Genomic DNA, 17419 nt, shown 5'->3' with positions numbered 1-17419 from the left:
TTATAAAGGATTTCAGCACCATACAGGGAAAAGTAATAAAGAACAAAAAAATATCAGTAGAAATTACAATTAACTGGAATTATTATTGAAACAAAGAAAAAAGTGTCTACAGGAACAAAAGAAAATGTAAACAATATTAGTATACATTTAGAATGTTTATATTATAGTTATTATATTATATAACATATCACTAGGTATTAGTTGTTATAAAAACCAAAACAAACATCAGCTGAAAAAAAAATTAAATAAACTAATTCTTCAATACAAGGAATAGTAATGAAAAATTTATAAAATATATTAGTACTACTAGAATCTCTGTATAGAAAATAATGAAAATATATCTGTCATTTCCTGATGAAAAGAAGTTATATTTGTATTTAAAAATAAAAAGACGAATAGATTGTATCTCCATAATGAATAATAACAAAATTAATAAAGTTACTGTTTCTTTTTTCCTTATTTTATCTTTTTGGGAACTGCTTCTAGTAGCAGCACCTATTTAATACTGAAAGTTTTTTTCATAGAAATATTAAAGTTAGTTCTAAAAACTTTTTCTCTAAAACTACATAAACAGACATTATAATATATTACACATCAATAAATTTAATAATAATAAAAAACTAAAAATCCACAAAAATATAATTAAAATATAAAATACTTTATTATCATAAAATTAAAAAATCATAGCACACAAAGTTATCAGTATTGATCTATTTCTTTTTTTAATTGGCTAATAATTAACATATTTGTTAATATAAATATTATAATAATGATAATCTTTCATAAAATTATCAAGTAAGATGATTCTGAAATGCAGTAACACTGATTATGAAAAATGCTAACAGCTACATAAAACTGGTATAATTGAATGAAAAAAGAAACAATTCTGCTGTTTTAAATGATTTATGTTATTCTTTGATTAGCCTACAAATGTTTTTTAATATTTTCCATCACTAGCATTTGAGATAGGTTGGCTATTAACATCAACTGCAATCAAAGTATTAAAAGTTGTAAAATCTTGGTGGGGCTTCTCTTGTTTAATAAATTTTTACTTTAATGAAGGTAGATTTTCTAGTTTATGGAAACTAAAGAAGGATTTAATAATCACATTATAGATAAAAAGTCTGAAATCAATAATCATACATCAGTCAATATTTTATAATCTGAATTATTCCCAATAGATTTATGAGATCGCTTATATAAATATATTTTCCTACCATCTGAAAAACCCTAACATTTTTTTAAACATTTAATAAATATATTAAGGAAGAATTTTTGTTTCTGTAGAAAAGTTAGTTTAAAAATTTTACATTGCACAATGGTTATTTTCTATACTTCTGGGTTTCACAGTTTATTGCTGTGTAAAATTTCATACTACTACAAAAAACTGAGTGCGGTTGAAATTACAAATATTCCAATTAATTTTTTTATTCTTACTCAAGGAAAATTGACTATATGATTACGATATAGGCATTAAAATTAAAATTAAAACACAGTTTTTAGAGTTCTTGAACTCTAAAATGCACATCTTGCTCATTTTAAATATGAACAAATTTTTAATTTCAAATACTTTTAATGTTTCAAATATTTGTAGGCTCCATTTTATGTTCACCTCTATTTTAAAATATAAACAAAAATTTTATTGAATTTAGAATTAAACGTAAAAACACAGATGTATGTCATCAAAAACAACTTGTCAAATGACTAAATGAAATTTTAGTTATAAGCTTAACATGTTAACATTGACAAAATATATATATAATGAAATAAATTTTTATATCAGTCATTTATGTAGTAATGTAAAACAACTATTTTTGGTGTAAAAGAGTGAGTGGCAATTCTTTTCACCTCCATTGTGTAGTGACAACACCTTTATGTTTTATCCAAAAGGTTTAGGTTCAAATTCCAGTCTTCCTTGAGATTTTTCATATTCTAGAGGGCTCATCATGGACTCAAATAAAAAGTAACTGCATTTAAACTTGAACTTGAACATGTAGTTGTTTATAATACATAAATAACATTTTAATTTTTTGGCTTGCCTCATCATTTTCTGTTTTATAAAAACTTTAAAATTCACAAAAATATCATCAGATCTACTACATACTTAAAAAGATTTAAAAATTCTTTCCTTATTTTTCAATTTCAATAGAGAAGTTTTACACAGTTTGATTTACAATTTATCAGCTGAGAGTTGAAGTAAAGTGAGTAGTGGAAAGAAAAGAAAATGCCAAATTTTCATTGTTTCAAAACAATTATATAAATTGTATACATTGTTAATAATAATAATAATAATAATAAATCTGGTTAAATTATAATTAAAAGAATGACATAATGCACTGTACTTATTATGCTTAAAGTGTTTTATGATACTGTCATCCATTTATTCTTACTGTTAAAAACAAATCTTCAATTTATAAATTCAAATTTTATTTGTTACAAAAAAATATAAAAATTAAATAGATAATTATATACTGAGTATTAAAATAGCAATTATTTAACAAAACTAAAGCTAACAATAATAAAAGTATAATGAGGTAACTTTATCTTCAATTGTTAACAACACAGTGTTAATCTTGGATAATTTAATGTTTGACTAAAAAAAATTGAAAAGAGTTATTCAATTCTTTTGAGTTTTACTATTTAAATGATCTCACCGAGTCTTAAGTATGACTGAAATGACCTAACTAAGCAAGGGAATTGAACTACCTACCCGTAGAAGGTAAAAGTGAGTTCAACACACAACATGAAACATAAAAATATTACACGGAACAATAACAACACAGTAACATTGAAACAAATTACAATGATCACTGTCTTCCAAAATTACAATTTGTTTGAATTGTTAATCTTGTCTGTTACTGAGATCGTAAAGTTAATCTCTTACTGTAGCCACCATGTAACAGTGAGTTTGCATGATCACCTCACATGTCACTACTATATTTTTATTCTCTGAAATATTGGCACACCATGATTAATCATCTCTTAATGTTTGATTGAAAACAGTTGTTCTGTTCTTTTGAGTTTTACTATTTAAATGATCTCACCGAATCTTAAGTATGACTGAAATGACCTAAAACATGATAACATAAAACATGAAAAATATAAATGAGCATAAAACATGATGCATGATATGTTGGGTAATAATCATCACCACTCCAAGTTCACCATTACTTGGCAACTAGTATACCTTTCATCTGATTTTTATCATTTTTTATCAGGTTTTTCTACTTTCATTATTAAATCTGATCATTCCAATATTTTCTAGTTTTTAATGTTTTTTTCTTCTTACCCAAATACAAAAGCAATGTTCAAATTTTGTCTTTTATTCTGCCTCATAGTCTCACTCTGTTACGAGGCCTTATGCAAAAAAACACAAACTTGCTGAAAAAAAGTTATGATAAGTTTAATTTGATAAAAAAAATTAATTGGTTTTTGAAAATAAACTTACTAGTATTTTTAAGGGATTTGCCAAATTGACTGAAACTTAAACTGATGTAATATGAATTGCTGAAACTAGAATTTACTAAAAATAAATTATTATTATTTTACTGTTGTTTCTATTTTAAAATTTGGTATTTTATATCAGAATAAGAATAGACAAGCAGCAACTAAAAAATATATATTACTCATTCAGAACTTGGCAGATCAGTTTTTTTATTCTAATAAGCCAAGAAATAACATAAAATCTATAAACCAATTGAAATATGAATTTGAAATTATTTAAATTTTTGACAGGGCTAATGTAATGAAATTCGACTCATACATACCCATGAACAGAAATAATTATATAATGTATAAAAATGATTGTTGAAAAGATTATTTTATTTTTTATTCAGTTATAATTTAGTTATGCTCGTTTTAGAAAATTAATAAGAATTGAAGTAAAATAATATAAAGTACTGATATTTTAATTTTTTAGTATATCAATGTATTATTTCTGTAAAAAAAATGTAAAGAAATGTTAAAACAAGCAGAAAAATTTACAGACACATATTTTACAAAAAAATAAAATCTTCAAATTTGTGTCGACCAAAACATTTAATTTTTGCGTGCATAACGTTAAATATAAAAAAAAGGTTCAAACTGAAAATTTGATTTACATTCTAACCAATTTTTACTACAACTTTACTCTTACAACTTTAATACTGAAATATTATTGTCATAAAAACAATCGAAATACCAGCAACAGAACACATCTTTTTCAAAATGTCAGCTTGTTGTTGATGTTGCATATTCTATTCTGTATGACTGAATTTTATTTTTAGGGGAGCACAGTAGAGCAAAAGTTGGAAAAGTTGATTTTTTATTTTTGCGCCATGATGTTCTCTGTTTATTTCTGAGTAATTACGTATAATTATTTAGCTTGTATGTTAAAAATTAATACTATTACAAGCTTTTTTTGTGAATTACTGGCGAACAAAAGTTTGACTGATTTTTGTGAAGTAACTTTTGCATAAATAAATCATTTTTTTAGTTACTTTGTATACACGAACGTATCTCATTGTTCGTTTAATAGAATATAGCCCTGTTTGTTCAATTTATAATGCCTTTCTTTCTTTTCCTGTTTAGCCTCTGTAACCACAGTAAGGTATTACTTCAGAGGATGAATGATCATGATATGTATGAATATATATGAAGTGTAGTCTTGTACAGTCTCAGGTCAATCATTCCTGAGATATGTGGTTAATTGAAACCCAACCACCAAAGAACACCGGTATCCACAATCTAACATTCAAATCCATATGAAAGTAACTGCCTTTACTAGGATTTATAAGCCCTGTAGGTTGTGTTACTTTCATTTGTTTGTAAACAGAAATGTAATTTCCAAAGGTGAATTTGTCATGAGTCCCGATTTTATTTTGTGAGTGTTGTTTCAGTTAGATTTGTAATTTGTGAAGTGATTGTTCTAACAAAATGTGTAGGGAAAAATTATCATATCAAATTAAAAGAAAGTTTCAAGGTAATAAACATACAAATTCTGTTTCTATGTCTACAATCACACCTGCTCACCTAACTGGCGAAATCGAGTTCGCCGGGAAAAGTCAGCAGTTCATCTAAAACCTTTTTTTTAGCGATTATGATAACTATGAAACCTCAGGTACAGTGAATTGCATATTTTGTGTAAGTTTACTTAGTGAGATGATCCAAGAATTTGTTAAATGTAAGTTCTGCAGTGACAAAGATTGTATTGAACTGTGTACTTTCTATGACAAGGAAGGATTGGCAGTGAAGACTGAATTGAACTGTAATGTTTGTTTTGAATCTGTTGAATTTTATAATTCTACCTTATGTGACACAAAAAAGTATTATATAAATATTAAAATTGTTTGTTTCATGTCTATTGACAAAAGTATGAGTATGGCAAATGTTTTTGCGGACTGATAGACTTGGCCTTACCTCTTCAAAGATTTGAAATATAAAATATTAACTGAGATAGTACATCTTTGTGCTGAAGAATCTATGAAACTAGCCACCCAGGAAGATGTAGATTAAAACCTGCACTAAATAAGACCCTACACTTTTGAAAAAATCCTTTTATGGGCATACACAAAATGTGAATGAAAGTTTTGACAGTATGCTGCAGTCAAAACAAAAAATGTTTTAGTGAGACTGAATCCTCTAAAATTAGTTGTGTATTATTCAGAGCTATCTTTCAATTATGGTTTCAGTTCTAAATTAGACAGTTACAAAAGATTAGACCTCAAATTGTGTAGAAAGTCAGTTCTTGTGCTACAAGAAATATACTGAGTGGCATTTGAGAAAAGTAGATAAAGCAGTTACTTTATACAGATTTGAATTCTAGATCTTGTTGTTGAATACTATATCTTGTCTTGTTCTTTGTTGGTTAGGTTTCAATTAATCACAAATATCAGGAATGGTTAACCTGAGCCTATATAAGACTATACTTCATTTACATTCATACATATCATCCACATTCATCCTCTGAAGTAACACACGGTTGTTGCAGAGACAAAGAAAGAAAGATAAAGCAGCTCAAAATATGACCAGAGAAGCTAGGACAGCAAGAAGATTGAAAAGAAAAGCAATAAAAGATGAGTATGAAGCAGTAAAAGAGCCAGCTATAGTGCAGTAGTATTTTAAAAATATAAGTTACTCTTAAAATGTATTTTTTGAACGGTGTTGCTTGTTTTCCAAAAAATTATTTTTTTTTTTAGATAAAGGTACACTTTTCTCCAAAACTACTATAGACAGAGACCTGAATTCTTCAGGTAACATTAATTACTCTCTTCTCCAGCTGTGATAGTAAAATTATATTTTTAGCTTTCGTACAACAGGTTTTATAATTTATGAAAATTGAAAAAAAAAGAAGATTTTTTTAAGTACTTTCGTAAAAAAATTCCAGGAATGGAAATTTTTAATACATTTTATTGATTTTACTACCAGTTACTCATAATTGCACATATAAGGTTGGCAAAATTTCAGCATCACAGCTGTAATGGTTTCTGAGAAAAATGTACGTAAATTTGCTTAATTTAACATGGGAATTGTAGGTCCTTATTGCTCCCCTTAAGCTATTTTACAGGAAGTAAGTTACAGCAACATTTATTTTTCAATGCCATTTTTGAGGATATGAAACAGGATCATCTATATGTAAAAGGTAAATTCTGCCTTTGAGAAATGTTTTGTGGCACTACAGTCTCAAATTACTAAATGGAAAAGAAAACATTATGTGTGTTGTGAATATAGCTAAATATTATTACTGATAACTTATTAATATTTATAAAAAAGTATAAAAATAATCATTGTAATAATTTATATATGGAAGAGATCATATTATTTAATAAAAAAAAAAAAGATTAACAATATTATTATATTTGTGTTATTGCCGAAAAATGTTTTTAAATAATACATTTTAATAAATGAAATTTTATTAAAAGAATAAACAAGAAATCTTGTGTGTAATGACAAAAAGTGAATTTTATCTAAGAGAGTATGGCATTTAAAGAATGAACTGTTTTTGTTATCTACATAACCTTTAAGTTAATAATAAATATGATTTATTAAAATGCTAATTATCTAGAGGTATATATATATATATATATAAATATTATGGAAGGGGAATTATGTATAATTTCATCTATTAGTCATCCCATGAAGGAAATTGTGCTGGAGAAACAAAAAGTGGATTTCCTGATTGATCAGTTGTTGAATTAGACTGATTTTGTGGGGGTTGTGGTTGTACATATCCTGTTGACTGAGGTTGATAGCTGTCATCCCAACCTGTTGATGACATGTAATTATCATGAGCCGTTTCCGATTGAGGAGGATGATGTGTTTTGGTACTAGCTGCAGCAGATTGATGTGAATCACTTATGTCTCTGGTAACTGACAATTCAATATTTTGTGCATCATCTTCTTCAAGCGAACTATGTTTTATACCATAGTAGAAATAAACCAAAAGACCTGTAATAACAAACAATAGCATTTCAGACCATCTGCTAGTGCATAACTGCCATGGTAATTTTCTACCTGATATAAATAAAATTCACCTCCAAAATATGACTAGCCATTATTAAAACAAGTAATCACCCAGTGTCAGCTACACAAAGGAAAATGATTTAAACCTGATGAAGTTTTAGCTAAACTGAATATACAATTGCAAATCATCATTCCAGATACACTAAAAACTAAGTAACATATCTCTACAAGTTACACTTTATTTGTTCATCACAAGGACTGATTGTGCAGTGAATGCCATTAATATTGGAGAAAACTTAATAAATATCTCTTATATTTCAGAGAACTTAATCCTGACATGCCATCAAAATAGCACCCAAGGGGAAACTCAAATATTTTAAATTGAAAGGGTAGAACAAGTCCTTTTAAAGGGCATTGAAAAAAAAATTGACTTATACTTCAAGCTACAATAATTGTAACCCAAATGGTGGGTTAATATTTAATTTTTAATAGAGCAAACACAATATTTAATATTTTTCAGAGCTAGTTTCAAAAGTGGTTACAGTTCTTAAATAATTGCTCAATAGTGAAGCATTAAAAGATAAAATTTAGCAACTGTTCTTACTTCAAAACAGTATACGTTTTGGTATGAAACCACTACTTGGGATGTACAGTAGGTATCACTTTTGAAACTAGTTATGAAAAATGTTAAAGGCCACCATTTTGGTTAGAGTTCTCATAGCCGGAATGTTTGTTTTTCAATGCTCTTTAAAATTATATATCACATCTCTACTCTTTTTATTTAAGGGTCTTTTTCATATAGAGGGATAATAAAAACAAAATATTAAAAAATCAAAATATAATTTATTTATTTTAAAAATAATTAATAATTATAGAAATTACAATAAAATCAGATACTACAATAGCAGAACTAAAAAATTATTTTTGGCATTTTTATAGTCAATCTCTCGTTATGGAGTATACAAAATGCGTAATTTCGGTAACAATTTTTGTGAAATAATAAATTAAGGAAAATATGGTAAATAGAAAAAACAATTATTATGTATAATTAAATTATTAATTTTATATAAAACATTAAAAATATTTTTTTTTATACCATTGTTTTTATTAAATAACAAAAAGTTTTACTTTTATCATTTTGTGAGATATTAAATAAAAATACATTCGAAAAATTCAGAGCGAGAGCACCGATTTTAAATAAAATTTGATTGATTTTCAAAAACCGTATTCAAGTGAGATTAATTTCATGATTTAACTGCAGATTAATTATTATTACTTTAACAATAAATTGCAGTTTGAGACGAGTTACCGAACTGACGTAACGCTATTGATCTGACATTCGTGTTACAGGACTGACGATAAGATGTGGAAGTTGGAGAAAATAGTTAATATAAACTATATATGATCACATCATTAACTAAGACCAATTGCTAAACTAAGACAAATCAGCGAACATTTTTAAAACGGTCGGTAAAATAAAGTATTTCGATCACAAGGTATCGTAAGCTAATTTATGGAATTATTTTTCATAATACACACTTAAATACAATGTCATATAATATATACATATCTTAGGAAATAATATTTATCATTCAAAATCAATAACTTATGATATATCAAATACAAAATTCAAAAAGAAAAAAAGGCATTGCGATCAACAAATTTCACAATACTTGATCAGTCTTTTTTATGGAAATAGAAATAATTATGGCATTACAATATATTTTGTAATAATAATGAAATTTAAATAAAAGTTTCAGTTAAAAAAAAAGGCCAGAGAAACAATATTTCTATAAAAAAAAAATCAATATAATAAAATAGAACGCAATATTTAACTAAATTAACATACATACTAAGCTTCAAAATACATTGACATAAGTTTTTTGAAAACATTTTTCTGACAAATGAAAAAACTATACAACATTAAATAACAAAAATTTCACAATATAATCTACAAAAAAAGATAATATGTTGGTACTTCAAAACACATCTATTGGTTTTTTGAATTTCTAAAACACGCGATCTCCTTTTGAAATAATGCTGGGCGTAGAAAGTGTCTCTACAATCTGTTCCGTGGAAACATAAGAAATATCTTACTCGTCCACAAAACAGGGCTTTTTGTCTTCAGAAACATTTTTCACGAACACGATTTTCAACTCATCGTTATCCATGACACTTTGGCATACACCGACGAACTGACGCATAGTGTGAGGCATAGTGTGTATTGCTGAATTACAGTTTGAATACACAATTTCTATCTTGTTCTTTAGACTGGAACCTTGCACATTACAAGAATTGCACAGTGATGATCACTGTGGTTTTGTGGGTCTCTCCAGATCATTGATACTCCAAATCGAAAAGACTTTTTCTTATCTTCTGTCCATTTGTGTAGCTCTTTCACACAAGTAGAACAAATTGTACGAGAGGCCCATGTTTTATCTTGGTCACCAAGTCTTATCCCAAAATAGGCATAGAACACTTTTTGAACAAAGTTTGATATATTTCTTTCCTGTTTCTTCTCCCCAAACTCCTCACACATGTAATAAAAATTATTAGCTGAATTAACACAATCTCTTGAAGCCATTTTGAAATACAAAAACACAAGGACAGCACAAATAAAATTACTTCAAAAAATGAAAGAAAACTAAAACACTATAGAAGGTTTAGAAAACTATTAAACACTAGTAAAACCTTTCAACACAATGTTTTAAATGCAACTGATTTATTCTTATTTCAGTAGAATGAAAGGGAGTAGGAAAGAGTGAGTCATCACCTTAGCTAATAGTTTGACAAAAATGACTAATGAAGTCAATCTAATTAATCATAATACATCATCTTATTAGTCACTCATCTTACTGTATCAAACCAAAATTATGAAAACTATTTGTATTCATTCCATATAACCATAATAAAGTATCAAAAAAATTAACACTGCCTAATTTTTTATTCAATGTTTTATAAATAAAATACATTGATTATCAATTATGAGAATACTAAAAAAACTGATTTAGTAAAAAAATGGTACCTGATGGAACTTTTTAATTATTTTTCCTGAAACCAGCACAGAAAAATCTATAAGAATCAGTTATTAGTTTTCAAACAATTTTTCCGTTGTTGACATATTTAAGTAACATTTTCCCAAACATTAATGCACACAAAATTTTAAATTCAAAAAATTATCTAATGCAACACAACAAACAACATGTAATAAGCACAAAAATATATACAGAAAATAATTTACAAATACATGAGATAATTAACAACTATACTTGAGGGTAATAACAATAAAGATAAAAGATTAGAAAAATAGGAAAATTTTATAATTAAAAATTTTAAAACATAAAAAATGGACCATTAAATTTTTAATGAATATGTACTTGTTACAACATTCAAATTGTATTACTTTTTTGTTAATATTCAATACTTAATAATTACTGCAATATTATGAATATGTATGTAAACTAATAGAAATTCAAAAAGAAAATGTGCTAAGATGTCTCTTGGTGAGTTTCTTTCTTAATACTGTATTACGAGTTCATACTGTATATACTCGTATATTAGATGGTTCATTTATTAATAATGATAAAAAAAAATACAATAATGCAATGCATGATTTACATTAAAAATTAATGTTTATGTATATAGCATATATTAATAACTAAATAAATATATATATTATATTACTTACCAATAGTCATCCAGATTGTGAATCTAACAAGTGTTAATATTGATAGTTTAAATATTAGATATATGTTAACCATTACTGCTATCGCAGGAACAAATGGAATACCAGGAGTCATAAACATAAGAGTTTTTCTAAAACAAATAATAATATAAATAATATTTTCATAAATAGAAAATAAGTATTGTTCACACTATTTATATAAATTACCATTAATGCAGAAGTTATATTTTTATTTTGAGTAGTATGGTACAGAGTGGAGCAGAGGAAACATATTATTTAAACTACTAGTATTCAGCTGCGAGTGGGATTATTGACCTTCCGTGACCTCTAACAGACAGCTCAGACTATGCAGTTTCAGTCGTTATGGAATGTTGGAGCATAGAAAATTGTGTCTTTGTTGTCGAGCAGTTTATTAGAAACAATGATGCGGTCATGGTTCATTGTTTTTTCTGTTGAAATTTTAATGTTGAACATCAAGGTGCAGTTCCAGATCAAAACGCCATACTCCGATGGGTTGAGGCATTTAGAAGTACTGGATCTGTGATGAAGAAAAAACCACCTGGCCTTCCTTGTTCAGTCCGAACTCTGGAAAACGTAGACATAGTAAGAAGAGCAGTTCTTGCTAGTCTGAAACAGTCCGCTAGGCAACAGGAATTTTGTGGCATAATGAACACTGTTCTTACGGAAGATGCAAACAACCTAATAATGATGAGTGACAAAGCTCATTTCCATCTGGATGACTATGTTAATGTATAAAACTGTTGGTACTGGGGGTGAAGTACACCAAAAACCTCTCCACAGCTCAAAAGTTATAGTGTGGTGCGGGTGTCTCCAAGACAGGGATTGTTGGTCCTTACTTTTTTGAAAAGGGTGAATCGCAGTTACAATGATATCAGCACACTATATCGACATGTTAAACAACATCCTGCATCCAGAACTGGAAAGGCATCAGATGAACATGAGAGAAATGTGGTTCCAACAGGGTGGTTCCACAGCTCACACAGTGAGAGCATTGATTGAAGTGGTTTGAAAAATGTTTCCTGGATATGTCATTTCACGATTTGGTGACTTTTTTGGCTCCCACACTCTCCAGATCTATCGATTTGTAACTTCTTTTGGTGGGGCTACCTGAAGAGTGTACAGGAACAAGCCACACACAATCAAGACCTCAAAATTTCCATCTTATTGGCATTATTTTCCAAACCTAATTAAGGTATGTTGATTTCAAAAATGCAATAAAGATATTATTATTTAATGCAAACCTTTTTTTTCTATAATTAAAACAACCAATGTTATTCAGTAGTGAAAAACATGCATGTTCTCTGCTCCACTCTTTATATATAAAACAGTACTTAATTTTTAAATTGACGTATAAACAAATCAGTACGTATAGAAATGGCGTTATTTGTAAGTAATATAACACCAGAATCAGATTTAAATAGCATCAGATATTGTGCAAGTGATAATTATGTTCATATATGAATGTATTAAAAAACCAGTTAAAAAGAACAAATCACTTTCTAAATACATAGAATTGTGTTTACAGAAGATATTTTGGAACTATTATGTTTTCTTTCATCAGTGATATTACAGATAGCCCACACAGTGATGAACAATTGTTGTATAATAGTTGCAATAATATCTTCTGGAAGTCAATTAGATCTAATGGAAGTACAATGTCATATAATAAGAAAGTCATTTTTTTAAGCCAAGCATTATTTTGTCACAGTAATCGATCATATAAGTGTATACAATTATATATAAATTTATATATACCTCCGTTGAGGGTGTTCAAAAGTAATATCTTTGTAATTCAATGCACTTTGACTGAGCTGTACAAAATGTTCACAACATTTCTAGAAGTTAGTTTAAAGCATTGTGGTGTACATAAAAACAGGGAATACATACCTGTTTTATCTTTCAATACACATCATAAAATTTTTACTTAACAGTAATGGAAACATTTATACATCATGTAAATCAGAGGAATATTAGAATAATAATAAATAAAATTATATGAAATTATGTGTCTCAAAATACAGTCTCAAAATAATGTGAAATTTTGAGACTGTAATGAATTTACCAGTGATACTATAAATCTAGAACAATTATTCACCAACAACTAAATCACCTTCAAGGCTTCTCGATTTGAAATTATTGGGACTGGTGATGTCAGGATCCAACCTGATTGCAGCCTTTCTCCTAAGTATTCAAAACCAAATATAGAGAAATATTCAGTTTTGAATATTTATATTATTATTTTATTTTTATTTAGAGAACAGCTGCTTTCAATTTATCATTGTTGTAAAAACGTTTACCTCGAAGATTTTTCTTGAGGTTTCTGAATAGGAAAAAATCACTGGGAGCCAGGTCCAGACTGTAGCGAGGGTGAGAAAGTTCTTGAAATACACACTCCTCAAAGTTTGTTTTGCAATGTGTGATGACTGGAGTGAAGCATTGTCATACAAAAGTAAGACACCTTTGATTAGCTTCCCTCACCATTTTTCCTTTATCGCTGCCCATAGCTTCTTAAGATACTCAGCATAGACATTACCAGTGATGATCTGCTTGTGCTCCATCTATTCAATCAACAAAATTCCCTCACTTTCTCAAAAATTTGTGGCCATGATCTTCCCAGCCAATGGCTGGGTCTTGAATTTTTTGGTTGTTGGGGATCCTTTGTGTTTGCACTGCATGGACTCTTGGTTGGTCTCAAGATCCCAGTAATGAACCCATGTTTCATCATGAGTCACCAACCTGCTGAAAAAATCCATAAGATTCCTTTCACACAGCTGCAAGTTCTTTGCACTAATTGCGCATGACATTGCTTCTGATGTGGTGTGAGGTTTCATGGGACCCATTGGGAACTGACTTTTATCATGTGTAAATGATGTAATGAATTATCCTGTGTAATGAAGAATTATTATAATGGTTTCTTTGGACATCCCACATTTTTTAGCAAGTATTGCAACCCTAACATGCTTGTCTTCTATAAGCAATCTGTCCACTTTCTGGCAGATATCGGGTGTGGTCGCTTCCACAGGTCTTCTGCTGGGGATTATCTTCGATGGATTCCCTGCCTCAATTAAATTGTTTGGACCAGAATTTCATTTGGTATTGTGAAGGCACATTATCACCATCCTATTATGGGTGTCCTTTGGACATTTCTGTTCTTTGGTGAGAAACTTTATGGCTAATTGATGCTCTAATTTCTGCAAATCCATTGCCATAACCAGGTTATTAACTTTAGAGGACTACTGCATAGACAAGTATGGAAGAAATTCAATCACAGTTAGGTCATAGCACACACATATTATGAACTACACATAGGTATCAATCAGATCTCAATACATAACTCACAATATCCCTAGGTAGACAACGTTTTGAGTGCTCCTCATATTAGTCATTAGGCTGATCCTCAGTTAAATAATTTAGAAATGTTGTCTTTAACAAAAAAATGCCAGAAATCATAATTTGTAATCTAATCAAGAACTGCAGGTATTTTTAATCCACAATGCAGATTCTCTGTAGCTATTTGATTTAACTTAAAAATCCAAAATCATAAAATACCCATTATAAAATTTATTCAATAAGATATCTTTATCATTAAGCAATTTAAAGACTCCCTGATACCCTATTTTAGAAATTCTGTTTCTACTGAAAATTAAACTACAATACTTTTAACTTCAACTTTTATGATTGTAAAAGTGATGATTACATAATCAGGCAGGACAAATTAAACAATTTTTATTATAAATTTTATTAACTTCAAATCTGTTATAGTGCTATTTAAAGTTATTTTTGAGTGATTGATTTTTATACTAATTTTAATTTGATTATTCTCTTTCTTTCCCTTTTTATTGTAATTTTTATGTTTGTATGATACTATTTTCAAAAGTATTTTCTAACAAAATAAAATATACATGTAATAAACAAGTCCAAGACCATAATACTAAAATTAAAAGTTGCTTTGTTTAGTTTTATAATTATCTCTTTTTGATTTTTTACACAAAATTATCTAATAATTTTGTGATTTTCTAATATCTTTGACTAATTTTTTTGTCGTAGATGCAACATATTTTGAAGGAATTTTTCTAGCTAATAGCTGTTTGATTGTTTGCCTAAAAAATAAAATCACTTACGGATTTTACCAAAATATTTTAGTTTTTATATTATAGCTTTTAAAATACTAAAAATTCTATTTCAGTAGATCAGATGTTGTAGTCCTTTCTGTTAGCCCAAGTAAAATTAACCACAAATACAAACAAAAAAAATCAAGTAATAGATTCTAAAGACATTTATTTGTAATTTCATTATTATTATTATAATCCTAGTCAGATAATATGGTCAGAATATGGAAAATTAAATTAAGTCAAGATGCATTAGTCACAATCTAACATTTTTCCTGCTAATGATTGTCTGCCAGCTGAACTACATTTTGTAAAACTAATAGGCAATTTATTTTCTTGCTTGAAAATGGGTAAATATGAACTTAATTTCACATGCTTACACATACACACACATCTAAATAACTTTAATTTTAATGAAACTTGAATAGATATTTCATAAATAATATATTTTACCTGTTTTGAGGTTTCCTAGATATAACTAATAGAAGAGCAATAATGCAAATGAGGAAGAAGAAAAACAGGAATGTTACAATTGATGAGTCAGATCCCATACCAAAAACGATTATTAAATCAAATATTAATATTAGTATGTACAATATTCCAACCATCTTCATAACAAACATTCCTGAGTCTTCAGTTGCTGGGCCTGAATCAACCCATGGAAATATTGCAGGGCATAAATACGTAACCGCCTGCAATAAAATAAAATAAATAATATTTAAAATTATTAATATATTAATACTTATTTCATTTTAATAAATTAAAATAAAGATTAAAATTTCATGTATACTTATTAAATATAATAATAATTTTCATAATAATTGCATGAAAAATGCACTGAAAATGAAAATGCTACATTTTATGTCACACCCAAGAATTATTTTAGTTGACTGAATGAAGTATTGTTTTCCAAACAATAAAGCTTTTGCAAGAGTGCAAGTTAAATTTTAGTGGTTTTAATCATTCTTTAAAAATTATAGTACTTGCATATTAGCCCATCGACCAATAAATTGCAAATATTGGACTATTGTTAATATCATCTGATATCACCATTATATTACCATTTCATAACAATTTATTTTGTACATACAATTTAACCTTTGCTCGCTAAGCATGACTAATTAACACAGCAATGTTTTGTGTATTTAAATAATGAATTCTTTGAATGAACTAGATCATGAATACCGGTGTTCTTTGGTGGTTGAGTTTCAATTAACTACACATCTCAGAAATGGTCGACCTCAGACTGTACAAGACTACACTTCACTTCCACTCATACATATTGTCCTCATTCATCCTCTGAAGTAATACCTGATGGTGATTCCTGAATGCTACACAGGAAAAATAAAGAATAAATAAATTTAGTAATTATTGTTATTATTTAAGTAATCAAAACATTGTTGTTAATTAGTCGAGGTTAGCGAGCGAGCGTACGTTAAGTTTGGTTAATTTATATCTATAATTATATGTTGGCCTCCGTGGTGCAAGTGGTAGTGTTTCGGTCTTTCATACAGAGGTCTCAGATTCAAATCCCAGTCAGGTATGGCATTTTCACACGCTGCATTGTCATCCATCTCATCCTCTGAAGCAATACCTAATGGTAGTCCCGAAGGTTAAACAAAAAAAAAAGTCTATAATTATAAACAGCAAAATTTTAGATTATTGTTAATATCACCCAATATAACCATTATATTACCATTTTTATATTCATTTATATTTACTATTTATATTTATTCATTTAATAAATATAATTTAACCAAACTTAACCTACGCTTCTTTTGCTTGCTAACCTTGACTAATTAACACAGTAATGTTTTGAGTATTTAAATAATGAATTCAGTAATTATTACAATTATTTATTATTTCAGTAATCAAAACATTACTGTTAATTAGTCAAGTAAAGCAAGCATAGGTTAATTTTGCTTAATTTATTTTTATAAGTAATACTGCTTATATTTTTAATATGTAAAATATGTTAATGGTTCAGTAACGTTGAAGTATTTTCAAAGTTAAGGGATAATTATGGTTATGATCGACGGGCTATATGTAAATACCAAAATTATTTTTTGAAATACCATTGTTAATGAATTAAAATACATATTATATTTCACTTAAAAATAGTCTTCAGATTTAGAATGAGTCAGAGAATTACACAGGAAATCCT

General features: G+C 28.0%; 1 protein-coding gene across 1 annotated transcript in view; it reads right to left on the bottom strand.

Moving 5' to 3' along the window:
* Positions 1-7102: 7102 nt before the first annotated feature.
* LOC142319881 (solute carrier family 7 member 14) overlaps positions 7103-17419 on the bottom strand; it is a 103163-nt gene continuing 92846 nt past the window's right edge. Inside the window, exons 11-13 of the mRNA XM_075357554.1 lie at positions 15709-15947; positions 11129-11256; positions 7103-7425 (exon numbers count right to left, since the gene is read on the bottom strand). Coding sequence (XP_075213669.1) covers positions 7103-7425; positions 11129-11256; positions 15709-15947 — 690 coding nt within the window. The remainder of the gene's footprint in view (positions 7426-11128; positions 11257-15708; positions 15948-17419) is intronic.

The sequence above is a fragment of the Lycorma delicatula genome, chromosome 2 (assembly GCF_047948215.1).
Source record: "Lycorma delicatula isolate Av1 chromosome 2, ASM4794821v1, whole genome shotgun sequence".
Classification (NCBI taxonomy): domain Eukaryota; kingdom Metazoa; phylum Arthropoda; class Insecta; order Hemiptera; family Fulgoridae; genus Lycorma; species Lycorma delicatula.
Note: the sequence above shows the minus strand (reverse complement) of the source record. Positions and strands in the feature narration are given on the sequence as shown.